The 19,358-nt window shown below is 42.2% G+C and overlaps 1 protein-coding gene across 1 annotated transcript; it reads right to left on the reverse strand.

Annotated features, from left to right (window-relative positions):
- Positions 1-15,979: 15,979 nt before the first annotated feature.
- Positions 15,980-17,103, reverse strand: fabp6 (fatty acid binding protein 6, ileal (gastrotropin)). Its single transcript, XM_076078342.1, has 4 exons — positions 17,037-17,103; positions 16,742-16,917; positions 16,515-16,604; positions 15,980-16,030 (listed from the first exon to the last, which is right to left on the reverse strand). Exons 1-4 carry the CDS (start codon positions 17,101-17,103, stop codon positions 15,980-15,982), a joined length of 384 nt encoding a protein of 127 aa, XP_075934457.1.
- Positions 17,104-19,358: the final 2,255 nt, after the last annotated feature.

Below are 19,358 nucleotides of genomic sequence, written 5' to 3' on the forward strand. Positions count from 1 at the left end.
GCATTCAGAAAGTGTTGGCGGTGATGTCATGGTGCTACAGAATCGAGAACCAAGAATATTCAAATTAGCAGTCTAAAGTTCCACCCAAAAGGGGATTTATTTATTTATTTCATTTTATCTTTATTCATGTTACTCCAGTGAAGATCAGGGGATTCATTAATAATTGATTGGTGATTGGTATATCTCTATTACACTTATATACTCCAATGCTGCCCCCAAAAAATAGCTGCCCAATAACCAGCTCATCAAATGGGATGTTTTAGGTAATTAGTTTAATTTGGCCTAACCCACGTTTTCTGTGTGTGTGCATCTAATACTATCATCTCACAGCCTCACAAGTTGTTTCCATCAAAATTCAAAAAATGTCAGCGACATAAATTGTAAATCTGTGTATTTTTCCATCAGCCACTGTTCCTTTATGTGAATATAATTCACCAGGATGTCAAACTGATTCACCAGCAAACACAAGTGAAAAAGATAACGGTAGAAGCTAAAGCCTACAGATCACAGTATAAAAGTGAACCACCACATCACCTGGAGATCGAGACAGAAGACAATGAAATTGAGGAACAACACTGTTGCTTTAAAGCCGGGTAGGTCTTTACACACTGTTGCTAAAGCAGCATGTTTATACAGTTAGTATACATGCTAATGTTAGCTCCACAGGTTTGTACGTAGAAACGTTTTAGAAAATCATTCTAAAAAGAGTTTGAGAGTATTACTACTACACAACAGAGCCGGATGGTTGTTGGACTTTAGTAGGAGCGGAATTTTGGTGACCCCCTGACCGGGGGGACACCCTGACCCCGCCGGCACTACCAGTACACTCACTATCTAATGGGCGGATAGATGCAAAACACTTTAGCTCATGTTGTGGCTGTGTTTACATGTGATATGCAAAACCACACAAATAAACAATATCCAATCAGACCGAGCTGTGAAATCGAGTTTAAATGTGTCCCTTTATATTGTCAACAATGGATGAATGAATGAAATGTGACAGGCAGGGATGGATTTTGTGTATGTGTGTGTGTGTGTGTGTGTGTAGAGAGAGGGGTTACAACACCCATAATGCTCTGCACTCTCACTAATGACTGATAACATGAAAAGTGCAAGGTGTCAGCTCCAATCGCTCAATGCAATTATCGGATTGGTTCACTAAACACACATGCACACACACGCACAGACGTGTACGTTCGCGCACAGACAAGAGAGTATTGACTTAGGATCACATCATTATGGTATGTACATGTGTAGCCTATATATATATATATATATAATATATATATATGCACACACTGCTAGTGATAGGAGCAAGTGTGTGTTACTGTGTGTGTATCTTTGTATTTCTGTCTAATATAGTGATAATCTTTTGGTCTGACAAACAGACCTGTCACAGCTGAGGCAACCAATGAGAGGAAGCGTGTGAATGCACTACGATAACAACATTTTAATCTGGTATTTGTAATCGACTGTAAAAGGAGGGCCCCTATCAAAGGCCAGATCTGGTCTCCACTGACCGGGTAGCAAATATTTGTTGTTTGTGTTTTTCACATCCCCCTGTCCTCCTCCACTGCACCTCGTTGTAATCTCGTTTTTTCTGCGTTTACTGATAATCTCTGCCTTTGCAATAATTTGATCACTCACATAGCAGGATTTACTCAGGACCTGTGCAGTTATTTATTCGGACTAGTTAGGAAAGTCAACAAGTCGGAGCCAAGTCAAGTTCAGACTGCTGTTGACCCTTGAACTGTATAGTAGTATTCATGTGGCTTATTGTGGCCACCTCCACATATGTGTTGCTAATGTTTGAGCATGCTAAATATTTTATTCCTTGCATTAAAATATAGTAAACATAATATACATTTCACACCACCAAATATTGAAAAATGTTGTGCAGTGAGAAAGAGTAATTTGAAACAATGAGCAGATGAGCTTTGCTAAGTAGCTAACACTACCCTCAGTAGCTAGCATAGCACAGAAGTGCTTACGCTAGTTAATTATGTGCTAACGTACTCTGCTAATGTTAGCTCCACAGGATTTTACACAGAAACGTAACATTTTTAAAACCTCTATCTCCTTCCAAATAACAAGTATCCCTAGTACACAAAGTTCAAACATGACTAGCTCGGAATACACCAAACCAACCTGAAAATTAAGAGAAGTACAATTCAACCAAGTATACAAAGTAAAGACAAGGCTACTCACATTTTAAACAGGTTTTGATTATTAACAGTCATACCAAATTCTTGAAACTAGCATTTATTCCAGCTAGCATTTTCTCACTTTAAATAGCATTGTGCTGATGAACAAAATTCGGGGTGCCTTCACACCTATAGTTCCGTGAACTGTGTGTGAATCGGGTGGAGTTGCTACATTGGTTGCTACATTGGTTGGTGTTCACACTAACCACACTGCTCTTTGTCAAGCGCACCACACATTGTAAACATTTTGTAAACAAATGCTAGCGTTGCATTTATTAGACACTTTCATCCAAAGTGACTCACAATTCAGATTCTACACCGTAGGCACAGCTACGGGAGCAATTTTTGGGGTTAAGTGTCTTGCTCAAGGACACATCGACATGCAACTAGCAGAGCCGGGGATTGAACCGCTGACCCTCTGATTGAAGGACGGCCCTGCTCGCCACTTGGTCACAGTCGTGCCTATATTGGACACTTCAGTGTTTTCTGGTTTTGCTTTGGAGTTTCTACCAATCAAATATTTCAGAAGTGTTATGTCATTGTCTGGCTATATTTCAGTGGGGGCTTTCACCTCATTTGTCCATGGCTTGTCCAAGAGATATTTTTCACGTCTGCTACTACCTGACACAATGTTGATCCCGTACGCGATAAAAGTCTCCGATCACCTTCAATCCACAATGCACCGTTATTTGGTTAATTTCTTATATCTGGGTCGGATCACCCAAAGCGATGCCAGCTCTGGTGCAGTTTGAAGCAAATCGAAACCCACGTTTTCCGGCGGAACCGAGTTCCGTTGTTTGGTCCGCACCAGATTTCGAAGGAGCACCCTTTCACCCTTTGAATAGCCATTGTTTTGCTCACATTTAATTTGACTGTGTCGATTGGCAATCAATACCTCAGAAGAATCCTTTATAGAATTGCAACAGAATGCATTTACAGTTCATGAGCAGTGATTGTTTTTTTCAGCCCACACAAACACTTTTATTTAGAGATTAACTCAACACAGGATCTCGTATACACACACACTCTTTGCTAGAACATGATCATGCTTCTGGGTTTTAACCTTATTTCATTACTCTCTCTATAATCTATTATTCCCTTCTTCCCAACCCCTCTACATTATTAAGTGTGTGGGTGACGGACTAATGTGTGCATGGACCCATGTTCATACGTGGAAATGCATGGTGTTTATAAGTTCATGTGCTTGCGTGTGTGTGCTTACCCACATTTGGAATATATTAAAGAGATGTTTGTTTGCATGTGTGTGTGTATATAAGTGTGTTTTCCTGTGCTGTTGTTCTGGGTATTAGAATGAAATGAAGTGTGAAATAAGCTTTTCTGTCTCTGGGGTGTAGCTGTGGGAAGTCCCCCCTCTCAACGCATCACACGTGTTTACCACCTATCTTTCCATCCATATACCCTCCCACCTTGCCCATTAGGCCTCCACTAAAGCTCACATTTGATAGAAACAAGGTGGGCATATCATGATGGATATAGTGCTGATGAATAGGCACTCTGAAGAGAACGTGGGGGTATTGTGGAGCGTATAAACCCTCTTATGTTTAGTGGTAATGTGCTTGTAAGACAAAAAAACAGGAGATAGTGAGAACTTTATGTACTAAATGACAAGATATACGTAGGGCGCTTTGTGTGTGTGTGTACCCAAAGAAATATACTTGAGTCGAATACTCAAGACTGCCAGAAAGAAACAGTGTGAATGTGGGATACTGGTATAAGTGCTGCAGTGCTGATGATAGAATGAGATGCAGGTGAGGGGTGAGCTGGGAAGGGCCAGGTGACTGCTGGGCTGATGAGGAAAGTGGGAACAGCTGGGAAGATTGGCAGGACAGGGTATACAAGAGAGAGTGGGTGACCCAAGCCTCCAGTTGTTTCTCTAACCTGACACAACCAGAGTGCTTGAAAGTCCCCCCCAAAAAAACCTCAGAAGCATGTTGGTGAGGGTGCATTGTTCACCTGCCCCCCTCCTACGTTTCTGAGTCCTGTGGAACCCAGGCAGTAGTTTCGCTCGCAAGGCATTCTAATCACCCACACATGGGGAAAGTATTTGCCATTATAGCATTTTTCTCAGTTGTTTACACACTAGTGTTGGTACTTAAGATACAATGACCACAACCTGTAACTCATGTACTCATGTACTCATGAAATACAAGCACATTACCTGCTTAACAGATTGCAGTTTTAATTCACACTTTTTTTTATCAATGCCATTCAAAATGCAAAACTTAAATGTCCCACTATCCAAGCTAACTCCTCACACAGGCAAATGTGTGCACAGTTGTTCAATGAGTAATCAGAGCTTTAGCAACAAAAGGGCCACAGGTTAGCTTTGGGAGCAGTGGCATAGAATGTATGTCTATATATATATATATATATATATATATATAATAGGTTTTTGTTTAAATTACAATATCTTTGTGTTTGCTTTATTTGAGTATAAAACATTATACAAAAACAGATACAACACATACAGCGGGTAAAATAAGTATTGAACGCGTCACCATTTTTCTCAGTAAATATATTTCTAAAGGTGCTATTGACATGAACTTTTCACCAGATGTCGGTAACAACCGAACTAATCCATACATACAAAGAAATCCAAACAAATTAGTTCAGAAATTAAGTTATGTGTAAAAAAATGGAATGACACAGGGAAAAAGTATTGAACACGCTGACTGAAATTGATTTAATACTTCGTACAAAATCCTTTGCTGGTAATGATGGCTTCAAGACGCCTCCTGTATGGAGAAACTAGTCGCATGCATTGCTCAGGTGTGATTTTGGCCTATTCTTCCAAACAAACAGACTTCAAATCTTGAAGATTCCGTGGGCCTCTTCTATGAACTCTGATCTTCAGTTCTTTCCATAGATTTTGTATTGAATTCAAGTCAGGTGATCATCTGGGCCTTCTAGCAGCTTTATTTTATTTCTCTGAAACCAATTGAGCACTGTTGGGGCCATAATCCGGAAGTGGAAAGAACATCATTTCACCATAAACCGGCCACGACCAGGTGCTCCTCGCAAGATTTCTGACAGAGGAGTGAAAATAATTATCAGAAGAGTCGTCCAAGAGCCAAGGACCACTTGTGGAGAGCTTCAGAAAGACCTGGAATTAGCAGGTACAATAGTTTCAAAGAAAACAATAAGTAATGCACTCAACCGCCGTGGCCTGTATGCACGCTCACCACGCAAGACTCCACTGCTGAAGAAAAAGCATGTTGAAGCTCGTTTAAAGTTTGCTGCACATTTAGACAAGCCTGTGAAATACTGGGGAATACAGTCTGGTCAGATGAGACCAAGTTTGAACTCTTTGGATGCCATAATACACACCATGTTTGGAGGTGAAATGGCACTGCACATCACCCCAAAAACACCATACCAACAGTGAAGTTTGGAGGTGGGAGCATCATGGTGTGGGGCTGTGTTTCAGCATACGGCACTGGCAAACTTCATATGATTGAAGGAAGGATGAATGGAAAAATTTACCGAGACATTCTTGATAAAAATCTGCTCCCATCTACCAGGATGATGAAGATGAAACGAGGGTGGACATTTCACACAGCAAAGGAAACTCTCAACTGGTTTCAGAGAAATAAAATAAAGCTGATAGAAGGCCCAGATGATCACCTGACTTGAATTCAATACAAAATCTATGGAAAGAACTGAAGATCAGAGTTCATAGAAGAGGCCCACGGAATCTTCAAGATTTGAAGTCTGTTTGTTTGGAACAATGGGCCAAAATCACAGCTGAGCAATGCATGCGACTAGTTTCTCCATACAGGAGGCGTCTTGAAGCCGTCATTACCAGCAAAGGCTTTTGTACGAAGTATTAAATCAATTTCAGTCAGCGTGTTCAATACTTTTTCCCTGTATCATTCCATTTTTTTACACATAACTTAATTTCTGAACTAATTTGTTTGGATTTCTTTGTATGTATGGATTACTTGGGTTGTTACCAACATCTGGTGAAAAGTTCATGTCAATAGCACCTTTAGAAATATATTTACTGAGAAGAATGGTGATGCGTTCAATACTTATTTTATCCGCTGTACTGTACATAAGTAGTAAGTGTAACACTGAACATACAAAAGGAATAGAAATGTGTGTTCATCTGATGGTGTGTGTGTTTATCATTTGAGCAAATTAACACTCTTCTCTTCAAACGTAAACTATTCTGGATGTACACTTTAGAGACTATGTCATCCAAGCGGCCTCACCGAAGAAATGGACATTCGCCCCTTGTTGTGACTCCCTAAACCCACTACTCCTCAGTTATATCCTCTGTATAGTGTCTTTACTGTTGGTCCTTGGTTGCTAATAGTGCACCTCGTATAGGTAAATAAGAGGCGACTCTTAAGTATATTCCCATACTTGATGGCGACTTTCGAGCCATTCATGTGAACGCTTATATAGAGTCCTTGCGATATATGCTATTTCTATGTTACTATGACACTCGGTTCACGCGATCGCATCATGTGAATGTATCATGAGTGTATCTAAGATGAAGCCATGCATTGTCCACTTCAGTCTGACGAGGAGCAGTTGTGCCTGAAACGTCACCTACCGGCAGGCTTTGTGACAGCCCCTCAGTGGTAAAGAATTTAAGTAATATGACGCTCCTTTATTGCTTCCTTTCCTTTATTGTGAGTTGGGTTAAAGAGCACTGAACACTGAGCGCACTCTAAATTTCACCCCCAAAATGTGTATTGATTTGCCTTGAACAATCCCTAAACTCTGCCTGCAATCAGTTCTGCTTGAGTTGACTTACTATTGAATGCTCTGCATTTCACTCATTACGCTGAGTAAGATGCGCTGTAACTGATTCATTTTTCGAGTAGCTGAAACCTCTATGATACTGAGATGTTTAGTGCTTGTTCGTTTTGTTTAGCCACATCAGGGATGTAGAAATCTACCTGGCACTACCATATAAATAGTGGATGAGACCCCACCCTTGTCCTGCAAAGGCGCGTGTACGTGTAGACTTTAAACGTTATGACTGCCACATTATTAAGGGTCATTTTTATTTGGCTTTAAAAGCGAATGCAACTGTTTCTTTCCAGGCTGCCAATACTCAACATATTTATGGATGACTGCATTGTAAAAAATGTCTTCTTTTGAATTTAGGTCCATAAATCAGCAATGGTTTTAAGGTATAATCCCATCATCTTTCCAGGGAGCGGAACAGCATATCTGTAAGAACATTCCGATAACAACATTGAGGTGGATGCAAAATGAAGGGATATTAAAAAAGTAGAGAACTGTGGCCACTTGCACCCCGAATTGCAATTGGTAATGTGTGCAATGGATTACATTTTTAATCCCCAACCGTGGCCCCTGGCGGGGGGGGGGGGGGGGTCCTGCAACCCAACAGTGGATCTCCATTAGTGGAATCCTCCAGAGGAACATGTGGCCTCACCTTGCCCCGAGGCTCTGCTCCAGTTTTCATTTATTGGCAGAGGCCAGACAAAGACACTTGTCAGCATTCACACACACACTAAACACCGAGCAATTCCAATCACACACACACACACACACACACACACACACACACACACACACACACACACACACACATTCACAGCCTCACAAGTGGGTGGAAGGTACTGTATGTTTTTAAAAATCCTTTAAAAAAAAGGCACTGCCTCGCTCTTCTTAATCTCTGCATATTTTCTAAAAGATAATAATATCCCTATAATGCTGCAGGGAAAATGTTACCTGCCAACGACTTGGATCGTAACGAACGCAGATGGGAGGTGACAGGCCTGCAAATCATTCACTCCACTCTGATGCACGATATCTAAAATCAGTCTGCCGCTGATAAATTTATCAACATCAGACCCAACAAATTTAAAATCCTGGTGACTCGCACTTTATTTCTTCCATGCCTTTGTTTCCTCTCCTCCATTGGACAGGTCCCCCCCTCCACCTCTCCTCCAGCTGTTAAACCAATTAAATGCTCACAGAGGGTAGACTGCCCACTCTCCCGTTGAGAAAAATACACGCAATAAAAGCCTTCTCTGTGCAGAGCCATTGTGCGGCGGCAAGGACGCCATCTTTAATTATGGCCTACGCCCCCACCCTTCTCCTGGCTGAATAGAAGTGGGCTGTAGGTACAGACAGCCGCTGGCGCTGGATCAGGTTTTTTTGTGTGTTTTGCGTTGAGCCAGCAGCTCAAAGGCGGAGAGCCGGTGGCTGGTGCTGAGGCTGCGTTATAGAACAGTTTGGAGAGCTGACTTCAGGTGGAAAACTTGGAATGTTTCAGAGCATGAGAAAAAGTTGAAAAATGGAGTCAGGGAGAATAAGTGTAGGAATATGTAACCATAGGTATTATATAGGCACTCTGATTACACTCAACTAAGCAAAACTGAATTAGAGAGGTGAGGATTTTGAGAAAAGAAGAGCGATACAGAGTGTGTGGGAGTGGAGGAGAATGAAAGAGATTCAGAGAGGCGAGATAAGGTTGTTAACTGTCAGTTTTATGGCTTAGTGGGAGAAAAAGAGCATAAGCTTAGGGCTGGGGAGAGAATATCTTTAGGAAAAAAAAGAGATGTAATGGCGGTGGGGGTCTAAAAGAGCGATAATATCAGAGAGAGAAAGGGAAACGGGGGCGTAGAGAGGCCCGTGCCCCTCCCAGTGCCCTGTGCCTTGAGGGGGGACCCAGGGCACGTCTGGGGAATGTGAGGCATGAGGGGGGGGTGACAATGCTGACTACTGTCCCCCAGAGAGAGGCGTTGTTCTGGGCCAGGGGGGTACAAGAAGTCAGCCGCTCCAACGTATGAATGGTTGAATGTATGGCTGACCGGCTAGATGTTGGATCCCCGGCTGGCAGGCTGGCTGGCTGCTCCTAATGCCCACGGAGTAGGCATCTAAGGGAACCGGGGCAGGTCTGGGGAATGCGAGGCATGATAGGGGAACAAAGCTGGCTACTGTCCCCTGGAGAGAGACCCTGTTCTGGGCCACAGGGCACGAGGAGTCAGCCTCTCTAGATGGATGAATAGAGGACTGCTAGCTGGCTGACAAGAAAGGAGACCAATGGTTTGAGTTTATACGATATAGGGCCTACACACCAGGGTCTCTTCTACTCAAATCGTGCAGAATCTCATTGGTAAATTAATCTGTCATGTGCACAGAAGGATAAATCGGATACAGGGTTTGATCCCCGAGTCGTCATTGCAACAGTGACCCTCTACGAAGTGTCTCTACCAACTCCCTCCACCCAAATGTCCCCATAAAATCAAGGGTGTTTATATTTAATCTGTATCATTCTGATATTAAAAAAGATTGTGTCTTTTGTGATATGTATTTGTTTTCATCCATACTCTACCCCATCACTCTTTGTGGCGGACTGAGTGCAGGACTGTTAGCAAGAAGATTCATGCAGGGCTATGCTGTAGGACTGATTGTAGGAGTGAATGCAGAACTCTTTGCAGAACTGAAAGCCTCATTGAATGTATAACTCAATGTATGGTTGCATAATGTAGTGAATGAAGGGCTGAATTGTGCCAGCAAAGAACAGTCATGTTGACAGTACACTCCTTTATTCTAGGTCTACTGCCAGCCCACTGAAAAAAGGCATTAGAATATTTATTATTATCATCACATTATAAAATCTCATTGGTGATGTTGTAAATAAATGACACCCCTTTGTTTCACTAGGTTTTAATCCATCTGTCCATTTATTCACTAGAATGCTTATCCTTCAGGTTTGCAGTGGGCTGGTTGGATCTCATCCAATACTCTGGGTTAAAGTCGGGCCACAGTCTGCACAGGTCATCAATCCATCATTGGGCTCTAGTCAAGTCAAGCCATTTTATTTAAAAAGCCAACACAAGCTGACCAAAGTGCTTTAACAATTTCCAAGGAAAGGTTAGAATATCAGCTGAGCAAGAGCACGGATATAGAAGACGTGGTGAGACATAGGAAGGAGTTGCAGAGCTCCAAAAGCTAAAAGAAATAATAAAAATGTTGCCTTTGAATGAGCAATTGGCGGGGGGGGCTCCTCTATTATTTAGAGGGAGGGTTTTTGCACAGTCCAAGAGCCAAGATAGCAAAGGTTCTGTGCTGCCAACAGCTTAGGGTCAGATGTGGAGGAGGCTTTGTGGTTAAAAGCTGTGGTGTAGATGTGGGGTTGTTGGGTTGGGGGGCTTGTACTGACCTGTATTCACAATAATACGGGTCAACTTTTAAAAAAGCATATCTTTTTTCCACTTTGGCCTTACTTCTACACCAGCTTTTCAAAAAATACTCTCCGATGTGGGTTCACTTGAAAACAGCCCTGTGTGTTTCGGTGCTGAAAGAGCTTTCCAGAAACAGACATACAGTATTATTCTCTTGTGGTAATCTTAACACAGACCTGGCCGACTTCCTGGTTAGGAAACCAACATTGTGTTGTAAAGAGTTGTGTTGTCAGAAACGTGTATGGTTAGGGGCTTTCAGACAATCTGCCGAGCACATACCTCAAACTGTGCTTTAAAATGTATCCTAAATTGTGTGGACGTGGACCTGTGAAGAAATAAACGCTGAGATGCTGCACTTAAATGTGTGCTTTGCTCGGGTACAGCCCCCTTTGAACATACAATGAACTCCACCACAAATGGGAATATCTAATAGAACAGCAACAATGAAATAATAGAAGCATGGTGAGAGAAAAGCAGGGGGTTCTTTGTTACCGGCTATGGCTATAGGCTGAAAATGCACGCAATTAACACTAAATCGAGCGGCGCGCACACACAAGTTTACCTTCTCCATCCAGTCGCACCAACCACCTGTCACCGAGACAGGAGAACTTCCATCAAATTGCCAGTGTTACCATGGTTATCACCGGTAATTCCAGGTTATTAATGCCTAATGTGCTGTTGTCACCCCTTCATTATCCTACCCAGCGTACTTCCTCTCTCTCTCGCTCTTTCTAGTTTTTATTATTGTCTCGATCCCTCACTTATCCCCGCTAGATCACAGAGAGGAACAGGAACTCCGTGCAGAGGTTACGTGTTGTGAAGGAGTAAAGGTAGCACTGGATCCAGGCACAGGGGACTCAAAGCAGGTTTTAGGGTGCGTCAGAGCAGAGCGATGGCAGCAGCAGATGCACACCTTGCCGGAGTAAACGTCAATGTAGTGACAATATTTGGCAAAGAACCGGGTTTAGCATGACGAGCTAGTTATGTCAAATTTCCACTGCATGATATGTCTCGACTCAACTCGCTTTTGGTAACCGGTACTTTTCTCCACTGCAGATATTACCATCGTCATCGTGACGTCATAGTGAAACTGACATGACATCATCTTCAATGCTGCACAAACTGCTGTTCTCTCGCTGGATCCTTAAATTGGCAACAAAGCAATGGAATGTCTGTACTTCCTCAATCGACCACGGCGTGGTTTTATTGGCCGACGTTTTTTATTTTAAATCTGGGGGAGTAAATAAAAAACTTTAACTCAGGGGTATTCAATTACAATTCAACGAGGTCCAGTGAGAGAGAATTTCCTCATGCAAAGGTCCGGAACATCACAATAATGTCTAACTTGCGCTATGATTTAGTCTCATATATATATTGAATTAGCCAACAGTTGTATTCTGTATGTAGTCAACAACTGACTGTCAAATCAAATAAAGAAAGTTCAATTAAATAGTATCTCAACAATATTTATTGTCAGTTTTCAAATTGAACTGGATGAATTATAAATAATACATAATCTAATAATAAGTAAATGATCTCTCATTTCCAGAAAAATAATGACTGCATTGAAGAATAAATGACATAACAGAAAGCTTGTAAGAAATGTGCATCTTAAAATAGAAAAATGAATTGAAGTGAATCGTCTTTGCCCTGCAGCTTTAAATTCAGTTCATTCAGGCGGGAAGTGATGTCACCCAAAAAAGCCACGATTTTATTTTATTCTCATCTTCTAATAAGAGAAATTTGTGTGCAAGGTCTAACGTTGTGTCCGTGGTTATTGAAACCACTTGTTTCAGCCTCATTCCCCCCTTTGTTTACAGCATTGTTGGACAGTGAATTCATGTGTTATGGTGCGTTCACACCAAACGCGGTGCGAATCATTCGCGTCGCGTTTGGTGTGAACGCAGTTTGGTGTGAACACGGCATTAGGATTCTGATCATATTGGGCTCTTAGCTTTATTTTCTTTATCTGAATTTCAGATTTGAGTGGGTAGGTTTGCTTTGTTTAAAGAGTTGTGCTGTGTCTCGTAGTGGCGCTTCACATTGCCACTTTTAATAATCGCCACGGTCTCTGAACATATTCGACACACTGGTTTGGAACTGTCGAGGAGGAATTGACATATAAGAGTCCGTCCATTCTTGGTTAAAGGCTCTGGTCTCATTGTCCACTTTTCTCTTTTTGGAGAACACCATGTAAAATAACTTCTGACTCACATATTATCCTCCGACTACTCTCGCCCCGTCTCCCTTTGTGTGTAAATCTCACTTGAGTCGGGAAGCTTATCAGAATACACGTATTTGATTGGCTGAGTAGCATCAGGTTATGTGATTTACAACGTTGTGTAAATGTTAGACCATGTTGTTGGTCGGTGTGTTTCCTGGACCGCTGAACGAGTGCCGCAAAAGCTATAAAAGCTGCGCCGGTTAAAATAGATGCGCTCCGTCAAAATGTAATAATTCTCAATTATCTATCGGTTTTAGGTTCAGGTCGGTTCCGGACTCGGATCGCGGCCCGCCTATCAGTGATCCCTGCATTAACCTATCCATTATCTGTACCCCCTTACCCTGGCGCTGGTGTGCAGAGGCTGGAGACTAGCGGCTGTGTTCACCCTGGACAGATTGCGTGTCTATGACAGGGCTACAGACAGACGGACACTTACTGTTATACAGACACCTGTGGGCAATTTAGAGTCTCCAATTAACCTAAGCTGCATGTCTTTGGACTGTCGGGGAAGGAAACAGGCATCCTGAAGAAACCCAGCATGCAGAGACTATGGTGGTTATGGTAAACACTGCTTCTTTAAATAAAAAAAAAATAGTGTAAATTTGTGTTAGTCTGTTAGTAATTCCTCATCAATAAACCTGCAGATTGTCAAAAATATCCTGTTGCTTTTGTTTACTGTGATTAGCAAGTTGCTAAAGTAGGTCGAACTACAGAAACCCTCTTTAAGTTTAGAAGTATTTTATGGGGGAATGCAAAGTTCATATTGTGGCTTGGCTCCGAGGGAGAGAGAGGGAAACACAACATGGAGACGCTAACAAGCCATTCTCCCTTCACTTGTGGCTGCCGAGATGGAGACCAATCAGAAGGAGGCAGAATGGCCAATCAGAAACAGTAGCCTTGGAAATAGCCAATTAGGCCTGTTTGTCTGCGAGGACAAAGGAAGTGATATTGCAGAGTGATTGCACCAGCGCCGAGCTACACAAACATGCTCAAATGACACCTTGCTTGTTGCCTTCCAACCCTAATTTTCCAGGAGTGTAACATCTTGATTGCATCGGTGCCGGCAAGAGAGGACGTATCCTTATTACGCCAAAACAATCGCTACCTCAGAGGCAAAAAAACAGAGATTTTGTTTTCATTAGGGAGCTATTGAGTCACCGGCTCTCAAGTCAAGGCCAACGCACACACACACACGCACACACACACACACGCACACGCACACGCACACACACACACAGATGCACCGAGGCTCTAGTCTGGCAATTTTATTCAAAAGATTTGTACCTTACTCCGGTCCACTTAATGAAGCTGTAAATTTAGAGACGCAAGAGCCTTTACAGTGCTCCTCTGAGAGCTGCTACAATGATCCTGGGACTGAGCTGGTTAATTAACTGATTATTTGCTTGGCTGGAAGCCACAGAGAAATAGGGTAGATGTGGGGAGAGACAAGGAGGGGACATGAGAGGAGAGGACGGAAGACGATGGAAGTACAGAAGCAGGAGAGGAAGAGACGGCAGGCAGAAAGGAAAGGACAGAGGAGAGAAAAAGAAAAGGATAGTGTGAAAGAAAATGAGAAGAGAAGACGAGAGAAAGATGCGACTGTCAAGAGTATGAGAGACTAGAAGGTTGGTTAACAGACACTAACCTCTCAGTAAGACAAAAATCTGTCTCAGTAATCACCAGTATTGCTGCAATATAACTTCCATCCAGTCGTGGCAGCACTGAGTGCACTGCAGCAGAGCAGCACTCAGATTGAGGAAGACATCCTGTGTCATATTTGGTTTTAGATCGTTTCCACTTGTCACGTGCCTTTTCAAAATAAACTTCAGTGTTCACAGGGAAAGTGCAGCATGCGTTGGTCAAATGCATACCGTCTCATCAAAATAAAGTTCCAACGTAGGTTTAAATAGCTTTTACAAAGTTGGTTAGCTTTAGGAAAGGATTAAGGTTTTGTTTCAGATAAGTGTGTTTTTTATGTAAGATAAGTATGTTTGTTATACAGAAGTTATGTAACAAAACAAAGGACTTTGGCTGTTTTTTTTGGTGCAAACAGCAGTCTCCTGTTTTTTTTTTACTTTCCAACATCTACTCACACCCATCCTTAGCAGACTTTCTTCCTCTTTACACAACATCAGTTGCTCTGACCATCTCATAATGATGGGGATGGGTTTACTAGTTTAGTTAGTTGAAAAGCTCGGTGCGTCTCATGCAGACACTTAAGTGTTGAAACTTTGTGCGTCGGTATCATGCGCCAACCTACTGTTCTGAAAAGTCCCTCCTCCGCAGTCCAATTTTGGTCACTTCTGTTCACTGGTTGCAAAAAACCAAGATGTCGATTACCAAAATCCAAGATGGCCGAACTTGAAGCCTCAAAACCGCACTCCAAAAAACTAATGGGCCCACTATGGGAAGCCGAGGGTGTTTGACAAGTGGGGAGGGAGAACAGGTAGCCTGTGTGAAGTGGCCGTCACGCCTCCTGCAAAGTTCTGCGTCTCGCAGCAGGTCGGAGCTTTTCAATCGCAAGAACACATTAAGGCATCGGTGAAGTGAATGAAGTGCGCCGCAGGCTGAAGTCTCTGTTTAAACTTTACAGCGACAAACAGTGTCTCACACCAATGTGTCCAATGCAGGTTAACTGAGCATCGCTGTGCACCTGCTGTAATGAAACATCTCTCACTATTGTGTGCACACATGCTGTCTCACTCCCACGTCATCCGTGTTTTCTGGACTGTGTCATTACTGCGGCTGTGACAAGCAGTCTATTGTTCACGTTTGTGGTCTGTGAGTGTAAAGCGTTCTTAAATTGATTAATTAATCAAATTAAAGCAAAAACCATGCATTTCGACTAACTGAGTCGCGACACCCATCAACTCTGACTGACCTCCAGTTACCACGGTGACAATATGGAGCCAAATACACAAAATTGATCACTAGGTAAATAATGTAGAGCAGTCACCCCATCCAACAGATGAGAGTAACCTGAATAAATGTGGAAATTAAATCTCAAAACACTATTTGAAAGTGGTTATGACATAAAGAAATAACTAACAATAACAATCTCCACAATATGGTTGTGAAAATGCTGTTTACAAACTAAACTCCAGGCGACATTACCTGCTGGCTTATGATTATAAATTATGCTTGTATCCGATCATTAATAAATGGCCATTGCTGTCTCAAATTTGTGAATAAGGATTATTATCCTTACAAGTATGGAACTTCAATAGGACGCACAGAAACACTACAAAGTGTAGACGGAGACACCGGTTCATGTTTGTATGATATTTTTGTATTTATTGTTTATTCGTTGCAGTAGTAGCTGAGGTCTCCGTTGTAACTGCTCAAGAGGTCAAAGGTTAGATCTTCTTGCTGGTTCTCTTCAGCACTACGGAGCCGGCTTTGGAGGTCTAGAGAGAGACAGAAGAAGTGGTACTTTATTAAAACAAGGAGTATGTTATATATGTGTCTTGTTTTACTTCAAATTCATATAAAATCAAAAGAGATTGTTTTGCTTGTACAAATGTAAACAGCATATGAATAGCTTCCAGAATACTTTCTCTGGTAATAACTGTATGCATTTCAGCTTCTAAGTTTTCCTCCCTTTCTAAGAATTGAAAAATGAATTCTTGAAAACCTCTCAAAAGCATAAAATTGGGATGGAAACACACGGAGATGCACATAAATAGCACTTGGAAAGATTGTAGTGAGTTATCTCGCGCTGACGCTGGTTTTAAAGGTTAAACGTGAGACAGAACTGCTACTGATACCGACCCCCCCGACTGCAGGAGTATAACATTAATGACTCTAATGATCCCTGCGGGGTGTTGAGTGTAATAGCTGTTGTCACCGCGCTAGCTTGTCAGTGCTTAAAGCCCAAGTGCGTGTGTTTACCTCGATGAGCTTGCCGCCGCTGATCTCAGAGGTGTGGTGGTAGTTGGGGAAGGCCACGCTCAGCTTGCCTGCCTCCATGTGCACGGTGGCCTGAAAACACAAAGGTTAGAATCAGTCAGGGAACCAGGGTACGTTCATTATTCCTTCCCTATATGTGCCTCCCACAGGTGGAAACATAAGATTAAGTAGGGTTTAAGAAGAAACTCTGGATCTTCTGCCTCCTGTACCTTGAATTTCTTTCCTCCGATGGTCTCCATGTCGCACTCCTTGTCGATGGTGAACTTGTTGGTGACCGAGGCGTTGGTGGGGTAAATCTGGGTCCAGGAAAAGTTATCCCCGTCCTGTGTGACCTCTGTGATCAGCTTGTAGTCACGGCCCTTCTCAATGATCTCATCGGGGATACCTAGAGTGCGGGAAAACAAGAGTAGTGTGAGTTTGTAAAAGCGAATGTCAGTCTAGACAATCACAGAGGACAGAAATAGTGACGTGAAAGGCAAGAGTTCCAGATTCGGTCTGTCTCACCCAGCAGCTTGCAGAAAGCCTCGTACCCCTCCTGGTTCTCTGTTTCCCATTTTCCGGCGAAGGCCATTCTTTGCTGCGGTGTTGGAGGCGTGTGGAGGAGCGAGAGCAGAGATGCTGAGGCAAGCTGAGGGAAAAGCAAGGTGTCTGGGACCGAGGCTCTTCCCTGTATATATACCGCACACCTCTCGCCACCTCCCCTCCTCTGCATGCGATGACACAAGAGTGCGATTGCTGCTGAATATGATGACTACAATGGGCTACGAGGGAGAGGGCAATAACCCGCGTGAACGGGCGTTTATGGAGTTCCCTAGCAGTGAGTAAAACGCTGACTGCTCACCAGCGTGAGCTCGTAGCTCACCTCCAGGTCAATGAACTCCCCTGCGTTGGCTTTATGGTCGCGGCCTCCACTTTTACTGCTGAGGAGTCTAAAATGAAATATAAAAAAAAGCTTTGTTTGAAAATATAATCCCTTTATTTGAAGTAGTTTATTATCTTACATTGTGAATGGTCCGAACTGTAAAAGAAGATTATCGTGTACTCGTTCAAAGTCGTTATTCGTAGGCTGGCATCGAGACGACTCCAGTGTATGGTGAAACGTGGTGTGAGTCATTTCAGTATTTGTGTAAGGAGATACAGATACGGTTTAAAAAGCGAATCTAAGGCTGCAATGACTAACTTGCCCCTTACCCCCTTGAGCCCCAAAAGGCCCCTGGCTTACTGTGTGTATGTTGTTTTGAGTTGTTGTTATAATTTTTTTATTCGATCAATTGTAAATCTTTTAGGAAATTTGCATCCATTCAAAGTAAAACTGGGTCCTGCATTATTATGGAATCTCGTAGCCCTGTGTGATAGAGGGGCCCGCTGACACAAGTAGTGACACTCGTTTCAAAACCTTAATTATGTGTTAATAGTGTATGTTGTTCTTACATGGTAAATGTTCCTAAATATAGTTTTATAATTTTTTTATGAATATATATTGCTGGTATTATATTCTGTATTTTTATCATCGTCAACAAAAACCTTGAAAAGACCAAAACCAACAGTTTAAGGTCAGTCTAAATACGTTCAGGTCTGTGGCACTCAATCCCAGCCCCATTTGTTCCTGCCAAAGACATAAATCTTTAAATATATGCATTTTTACTTTCTTAAAAGGAATTTCCCAAAACAGGTGCTCTGTAGCTTTCAGCCAACTTTACTCAAACGGGAGCATCTGTTGAGGACCATTTGTAGCAGATTCAGTTCACTAGCAGGTCATTTTGGGCACCAAGACACTGCATGTGGAATAAACCACAGCGCCTATGTTCATCACGATAAAGGAACATGTCGCCAAATGAAGGGATGCGGCCTATGAATGTGTTTTTAGCTCTCTGGCACAGAGGAATAAGATAAATCAGGCTTTGACTATACGATGATTTGTGTTAAATACATTCATTGTTAGTTTTGGTGTTTTTATGTGATTTAACATAAACTAACTATCACAGAAAAGCATATTATAGAATGAGGTGTACTGGTCTGGCTGAAATATAACAAAGCTGCCATTTATACTGCTAATCAAACACATACTCCATCTTTCTATTTTTTCCTATTTGGTATTTTCCCTGTGGTAGCTATTTGTCAGCACACACGTGCGTATGGGAAAAACGTCATGCCGCACAGTGTGTCTTGTAGAGTTAGTCGTCCCCTAAAAGGGTTCCAGTTGAACTTGCAGGAGTCTCTGTATAGCTCACGCAGCGTATTTTGCTCACAAAGAGTGACATCTTGCCAGTGTCAAAGATGATGAGGTCATCATTATGTAAATCATTATGAGTTGTTATACAGTTAAATTTGGACATTGAAACCTGGTTAGACAAACAATACCACACATTGTCGTAGGAAATGAGGAAGTTGGGGGTGTTTTATCAGATTAAACTGACATTTATACATTTTATGTTAATTAATTAATGTTGATTCGTGACTTTGATTCCTTTTATCTATTCAGATTTTGCACGGACATGTCATTTGGGTTCATGAATATACTTTTGTGCCAACCTGACAATGTCAAAAAAGGTGGTCTTAAAAATACTATGATAAAAGTTTGGGACGTTCCAGAAAAAGGGTATCCGCCCAAATGTTTGACATGATTCACTGAAATCGATAGCACAAAGTTGATGGAGTGGCATTACTCCCTGCAGATAATTGAAAGAGACAGTAGATGTGAGGCAGCAAAGGTGCTGCTTCTTAAATCGTCCTTTAAGAAAAACACAGCACACGGTGGTGTGTGAAAGAGGCTGCATTGTGTGGGATCGAAGTTAAGTGCCCGCATCGAAAGCTTTTTGCCCATTC

This window comes from Anarhichas minor, unplaced genomic scaffold (assembly GCF_050575085.1).
Source record: "Anarhichas minor isolate MPS153535 unplaced genomic scaffold, ASM5057508v1 ptg000006l, whole genome shotgun sequence".
Classification (NCBI taxonomy): domain Eukaryota; kingdom Metazoa; phylum Chordata; class Actinopteri; order Perciformes; family Anarhichadidae; genus Anarhichas; species Anarhichas minor.